This window comes from Mizuhopecten yessoensis, unplaced genomic scaffold, assembly GCF_002113885.1.
Source record: "Mizuhopecten yessoensis strain PY_sf001 unplaced genomic scaffold, ASM211388v2 scaffold6113, whole genome shotgun sequence".
Classification (NCBI taxonomy): domain Eukaryota; kingdom Metazoa; phylum Mollusca; class Bivalvia; order Pectinida; family Pectinidae; genus Mizuhopecten; species Mizuhopecten yessoensis.
Window position 1 is genome coordinate 486,821 of NW_018406386.1, and position 7,564 is coordinate 494,384.

Below are 7,564 nucleotides of genomic sequence, written 5' to 3' on the forward strand. Positions count from 1 at the left end.
AGACTTAACCCCTGGGTCATAACTTTGAAACGGTTGAGATCCCCACCCCAAAACTATATATACAAATGCTGGGCAAAAAGAGACAAATGCAGTCATGATATTAGAATTGATCCTGGGGTCTGGCCACAACCATAGGGACCTAGTTTCTGAGTCACAGATTGGAAACAGTTGAGATCCCCACCCCATAACCATACATAAAATTGCTGGGCATGAAAAATTGAATACAGATATATATGCTACAAGGATTGGCCTTGGGGTCTGGCATATTCCCATGGATCTCATTTGGAGAATATTCTGCCATGATTGCTTAGATATCCAGGTGAGCGATACAGGCCCTATGGGCCTCTTATGTTATAAGGTGTTAGAGAACCAGGTGGTGCCCATCAGTAAATATTACAGTAATTATCTCCCCTTGTGTTATAAGGTGTTAGATAACCAGGTCGTGCCCATTAGTAAATATCACAGTAATTATCCCCCCTTGTGTTACAAAGTGTTAGAGAACCAGGTGGTGCCCATCAGTAAATATTACAGTTATTATCTCCCCTTGTGTTCCAAAGTGTTAGAGAACCAGGTGGTGCCCATCAGTAAATATTACAGTTATTATCTCCCCTTGTGTTATAAGGTGTTAGATAACCAGGTCGTGCCCATTAGTAAATATTACAGTTATTATCTCCCCTTGTGTTCCAAGGTGTTAGAGAACCAGGTGGTGCCCATCAGTAAATATTACAGTTATTATCTCCCCTTGTGTTCCAAGGTGTTAGAGAACCAGGTGGTGCCCATCAGTAAATATTACAGTAATTATCTTCCCTTGTGTTCCAAGGTGTTAGAGAACCAGGTGGTGCCCATCAATAAATATTACAGTTATTATCTCCCCTTGTGTTATAAGGTGTTAGATAACCAGGTCGTGCCCATTAGTAAATATTACAGTTATTATCTCCCCTTGTGTTCCAAGGTGTTAGAGAACCAGGTGGTGCCCATCAGTAGCTCTAACCTGGCGTTTGAGGACATGGACACACCAGACACTGCCATTGTATACATAGTGACACGCCCCCTCAGGGATGGGGAGGGGACACTGGAACACATTGACACACCCTTCCGTTCTACCTCACGATTTACTCAGGCAGATATCAACAACAACAGAATCGTGTACCGGCCTCCCCTATCTGATGTGGGCACGGCAGAAAAGGAGTTCAGCTTTTATTTTACAGGTCTGTCTGATGTAGTAGTAGTATTACTAACAATGTATAGCAATCACGAAAATCCTCTTGTAAAATGTAAAGATAACTTACTGGTCACTCTCTCACAACTCAATCAGTGCATTAAATAAGAATACTTAAAACAAATACAGATACTGGGTAAGAAGGCTTCAGATATTTGGATGAATTTCTTTTATCATTTATGATTATGTAACCTGCAAAGTGTTTAGTTTGACCAAAAAATGGACGGTTTTGTGTAATTAAATTTGTAGGTTCCAAAATAGCTGTTCAGTATTGTCCATTTCAAGGGGAACAGCTAAAGCTTAAAATATTATTGTATTCTTCATGATTCAAATGTATATTAATAAGATCAATTTTTTGCAGTTTCAGATGATGGGCCACCCAATGGTAGCCCTCAAGAACAGAAGTTTAGTATCCGTGTTCTCCCTGTAAACAATGTGCCTCCTAGATTCCTGAACCCTTCTCCTAGAGTCACCGTATCACAGGGCTCCATGGTTCCTCTCGGTCAGTCTCTACTGGCAGTCACTGATGCAGACACGCCCACATCTGACCTCCTTGTGACCTTGATCCAGGCCCCTGTGCTCGGAAGGATAGAGAAAAACCACATCGGTGGGAAGGTGGTAATCCGGGAAGGTAAGTAGGCAGCCAACAATGATCATGTTAAAACAGTCAATAATTTACTTAGGTTCACTGTTCATGGTTAGTTACGTCATTTGTACAGTTCACAAGGTTATAGAAGGTGGCACAGTAAGATCTAGTATGGTCTAGAAATTGAAAATTCTGGGCCCGTATTCATGAAACCGTTCTTGTGCTCATGCATAGATTCTGTGCTCAACCCAATTTTCTTGTAACTTGCGTAAGTCATGAGAAACGTTAAAATTGTTACGGTATTCAGCTGGAAGTCTCTCCATAATTTCTCCAAATCATTAACCAAATATTTAGCTTAAATTCATTTATCACCGGAACAAGAAATTGGGCTTGAGCACAGAATCGGAGTTTAAGCAAAAGAAAGGTTTCATGAATATGGGCACTGATGTGTACAAGATGCTTAAACACTCAATATTTACCTCTGTTGGATTGTTACCTGCATAAGATGGGGCCATGGTGGCTGAGTGGCTAAGTCATCTTATCGTCTACGATCTATAGCCCTCCACCACTGGGTCGCCAGTAAGAGCAAAACCTGCCTCGTCCTTAAATGATAAGTTAATAGGATGTAACACAACCAAACTGTACATAAGATAGTCCACATTAATCAGAACTATCCTTTACCACTAGGCACTACAGTTCATTTTGACCCGTCAAGCATTTAATTTAAATGTTTTAAATGTATAAGTTCTTTAAGGTTTGGTAGTGTACTAAACATTGTTATCAGTAAAATATTTGTCTGCTTCATCCTAGTGTACCATAAAATATGTGTGCATCCCTATTGTGGTCCCTAGGGGAGTCGTTCCACTATGACGAGCTGCTAGATCGTGTGTTCCAGTACCATCATGGGGGAAGTGGGCGACAGCTAGATGACACATTTATCCTGGAGGTGAGCGACGGTGCTCATCAGGCCAGTCTGTGTGTCAACGTGTCGGTGGTCAGGGTAGACAAGTCATCGCCATCAGTGTTAGACACAGCCAGCTGTAGGATCAACATCAACGAACGTAAGATACTTCAGTATACAAAATATAGCTACTAAAACAGAAATCAAAACTCAAATGTCCCGTACAAAAAAGCCAAACATGTTCGTGAAATTTCTTTTTCCATTATCTCATGAAAACCAAAAGAAAATGTTGAGAGTGATAGAATTAGATGTGATAGTTCAAGTAAGTGGCTATATATTGCAGGTGAAACTGTGGTGATTGAGAGGAATGTTTTAGCATTTGTGGACCAGGACGATGAAGATAACCGTCTGAGAGTAACTGTTTCCTCCAACCCTGTACATGGGCGTATGTTGTATCGTGGGGCACGTCTCCTACAGAGGGGTGGGGTCTTCACACAGTCCGACATCAACAACCACCATATAAGGTAAGAGTCGGAGACTTGACACACATTAAGTACATTAGTGTTACTGTAAAAACCTGCCTTATTTACACACATGGGTAATGGACAAAAGCCAAATTTCAAGCTGAAAGTATTAGGTGGAATGTCCAGAGTATCTGTAAAATTAGTCTGTGGACTAAAGCTTTCATGTATTAACCAACTTTCATAATTTGTAGTTACCAATCAGATCGTGAGATTGGAAGTCAGCCAATCACAGAGGTCCTTGCATTCAATGTCAGTGATACGAGTGGTAATATGTTGACCAATCAGGTTCTGTCTATCATAATCCAGCCCATCAACAACCAGGTCCCATTGGTTAAATTTGGACCAGAAACACAGGTAAGTCAGCAATACCTCAAAATGTTAACTGTCTAATAACTTCTATAAACAAAGTGTATGTGCCCAGGCGATCTGTATTCCTACATCTGTCCCTATCTAGCTGTAGCTGAAATACTTACAACTCTGACGAAAAAAACACAATAAATGCATCAAAGGTATTCCAATATAACATAAAGATAAGAATCTCTCACAGTTTACAGGTGACACATCAATAATTATAGATAGATCTCAAAACTCATTCAATGAAGCTTTAAACATTTTAGAATTAACTTTTGTCACGTCTGGACTAAAAAGTAAATGAGAATAAAAGGTATTTTGATTGACAGCAAGTACTTCCATGTTTACGTCTTAAGCCTTAATTTGTATCTGTCTGGTTCTTATAGCCTTGTACCTGTCTGGTTCTTATAGCCTTGTACCTGTCTGGTTCTTATGGCCTTATACCTGTCTTGTTCTTATAGCCTTGTACCTGTCTGGTTCTTATGATCTAGCTTTGTGATGTAGTAGTGTAACTGTGTTGTGAAAAAGTTATCACTTCATGTTACATAGATTACACAATTCTGTAATGACCCGTAGAATATGGACAGTAGTAGTATTGATATTTATTTGGGAAGCGCTAAATATAGAAGAGGCCAAGGTGCTGCTGTGGATAAGTTAGGTAACTTCTTAAAGTACTGGTCAAGGCTTAGAATAAATCAATAATGTCCACAATAATGTCCACTGCACAGCATCACATCATCACCACATTGACCAACGGTCGTGTAAGCTAATTTTAGCACATATAAATACTGGGGTGATATATAATGCAAAGCACACACTACTATTGGAGAGAGTTACATTTTATTAGGAGTAGGATACCGGTAGTTTAGCTAGTTTTAGAGTTTTTAGTGGTATGGAGAATGGAGACTGAAAGTGGATGTTGTGTAAAAGAACTGTAAAGGAAACGTATGGAGTACGGGAGATAAATGAACGTGTTGTGAACCGTGTATGGATTACGGGAGATAAATGAATGTGTTGTGAACTGTGTATGGAGTACGGGAGATAAATGAACGTGTTGTGAACCGTGTATGGAGTACGGGAGATAAATGAACGTGTTGTGAACTGTGTAAGGATTACGGGAGATAAATGAACGTGTTGTGAACCGTGTATGGAGTACGGGAGATAAATGAACGTGTTGTGAACCGTGTATGGATTACGGGAGATAAATGAACGGGTTGTGAACCGTGTAAGGATTTCTGTGAACTTTATATGCTGGAGTTAATAAATATGCGAACGTTATTACTTGTGTCTATTCTCTATCGAACCAAAATTCCATCCCAGGACAAACAGGACGCCTCCTATACCAGGAGCGAGCGTTACAATTCTGTGATCTCAACAAAAATGTGTTTTCCACAGATTGAGGAGGGAGGAGAGAGCCCCATCACCTTGGAGAACATCAAAGTGACAGATGCTGACAGTCCAGTGTCCAGTCTGTCCTTTATCATAGAAACACCACCAGCCTTTGGGGAGATACGAAGCACACGTCCAGGTAGTGGATCATAAAACTTGAACAGTAATTTGCATTTAAATTGGACGTGTGGATTATTGCACAATTACTAGTGCCTAAATTATGTCCTTCTATAGTATAAATAGGATAATTTCTTAAAAGTTGAGTTACTTACAATATGTACTGGCCATATAATGATACACTTCAGCTATGTAAATAATAAAAGTACAAATCACAGACAGCCATAAGATGGTGTTCTGAGACCTAAATGTATACTGTATCTACAGAGACCACGGGGTCAGAAGAGGTGGAGGCGCGAACAGTGACGTCCTTTTCTCTCCAGGAGTTGTTGGACGGACACATTTCTTACAGTCAAACTGACCACACTCACCAAGAGCCGACTAAAGATGGCTTTCTCTTCATTGTCACTGACGGCACCAACCAGACACCATTGCAGCGACTCAACATCACTATACAGGTCAGCAAGTTCTACAATAAATTTGGCCTACAATACCATGAGATATGAGTTAAGACCTGTATTTAATCGTTTCTGGCCGTTACAATACCATGAGATATGAGTTAAGACCTGTTTTTAATCCTTTCTGGCCTTTACATTACCATGAGATATGAGTTAAGAAGTGTATTTAAACCGTTCTGGCCTTTAAAATAACATGAGATATGAGTTAAGACCTGTTTTTAATCCTTTCTGTCCTTTAAAATTCCATGAGATATGAGTTAAGACCTGCATTTATTCCTTTCTGGCCTACAATACCATGAGATAAGAGTTAAGACCTGTATTTAATCGTTTCTGGCCGTTACAATACCATGAGATATGAGTTAAGACCTGTATTTAATCCTTTCCGGCCTTTACAATACCATGAGATATAAGTTAAGACCTGTATTTAATCCGTTCTTGCCTTTACAATACCATAAGATATGAGTTAAGACCTGTATTTAATCCTTTCTGGCCTTTACAAAACCATGAGATATGAGTTAAGACCTGCATTTATTCCTTTCTGGCCTACAATACCATGATATATGAGTTAAGACCTGTATTTAATCCATTCTGGCCTTTACAATACCATGAGATATGAGTTAAGACCTGTTTAGATATGAGTTAAGACCTGTATTTAATCCTTTCTGGCCTTAATTACAATACCATGAGATATGAGTTAAGACCTGTATTTAATCCTTTCTGGCCTTAATTACAATACCATGAGATATGAGTTAAGACCTGTTTTTAATCCTTTCTGGCCTTTACATTACCATGAGATATGATTTAAGACCTGTATTTAATCCTTTCTGGCCTTTACAAAACCATGAGATATGAGTTAAGACCTGTATTTAATCCTTTCTGGCCTTTTACCATACCATGAGATATGAGTTAAGACCTGTATTCCTTTTTCGTCTGTCTTGTCTCCCTTGACAGGAACATCAACCTGAGACTGTATCATCCTTCCTGTTATAACCTTTTTTGATCCAATGAGAAAGAAGAACAAAGCAATTTACTTATTGATCAATAAATGAGTGACTTAAATCAAACAACCTACAAATTAACTTACCAATCAAATGATTACCAATTTCCTAATCAAATAAAAGACCAACAAATTTCCTGATCAATTGAAAGACCAACCAATTAACTAATCAGTCAAATGACTAATCAATTAGTAACCAGTTAAAGCAATCCATGAATCTATGCTAAAAGGGTTCATTTGTATCGTGAGGTTAACTCTGCTACTATTTTCTGTATCAGCTGATCAATGATGAAGCACCAATGGTGATGACAGAACAGATATTTGTACGGGAGAACTTTAATGTCCTGGTCACCAACGCCTCCCTGTATGTCGTTGATCTGGACACCTCCGCTGATGACCTCATCTTCACCGTGGATACGACCCCAGAACATGGTAACTATGCTGTTCATATGATTGTGTTAGGTATATAAAGGGGTACAGTGACTCTCAAAAGAGTCATTTTCAAAAGTCGAAAATTTTGTAGAAGTTAATTTATCAACATACCCGGTAGGTGATACTTTTTGGCATGGATAAGAAAAAATCAACACATATTATAGAAAAAGTGATATTATACTGGTGGACATCATGTGAAATATCAAAGTTAACATTTTACTCAGCTGATATTTTATTTGATGTCGAACTGGTGTTGCATTAAAACAGGTTCGGTTGGGAAGAGGATCTCTGTACTGGATCCTGTGGTGTCAGCGAGGGCTCTCCGTCAAGGTGATATGTTCACCTACAAGGTACGGTGTAACGGCTAATTATTTCATATATTGTTAAAACCCCTGTTAGGTATTTTTAGGTCACCTGAGACAAAGTCTCAAGTGACCTATTGCGATCGCCTTTTGTCCGTCGTCGTCCGTCGTCCGTCGTCCGTCGTGCGTCCGTAAACAATTTACATTTTCGACTTCTTCTCCAAAACCCCTGAACCAATTTCAATGAAATTTTGCAGGGACCTTCCATGGACAAAGGTCAACAAAAAT

At 39.2% G+C, this 7,564-nt stretch overlaps 1 protein-coding gene across 1 annotated transcript in view; it reads left to right on the top strand.

The window, feature by feature from the left end:
* Positions 1–7,564, top strand: part of LOC110451514 (extracellular matrix protein FRAS1-like) — a 187,604-nt gene that overhangs the window by 139,282 nt on the left and 40,758 nt on the right. The window contains exons 25-33 of the mRNA XM_021499579.1: positions 689–1,208; positions 1,581–1,850; positions 2,657–2,866; positions 3,050–3,230; positions 3,422–3,584; positions 4,977–5,109; positions 5,355–5,545; positions 6,821–6,974; positions 7,242–7,324. Coding sequence (XP_021355254.1) covers positions 689–1,208; positions 1,581–1,850; positions 2,657–2,866; positions 3,050–3,230; positions 3,422–3,584; positions 4,977–5,109; positions 5,355–5,545; positions 6,821–6,974; positions 7,242–7,324 — 1,905 coding nt within the window. The remainder of the gene's footprint in view (positions 1–688; positions 1,209–1,580; positions 1,851–2,656; positions 2,867–3,049; positions 3,231–3,421; positions 3,585–4,976; positions 5,110–5,354; positions 5,546–6,820; positions 6,975–7,241; positions 7,325–7,564) is intronic.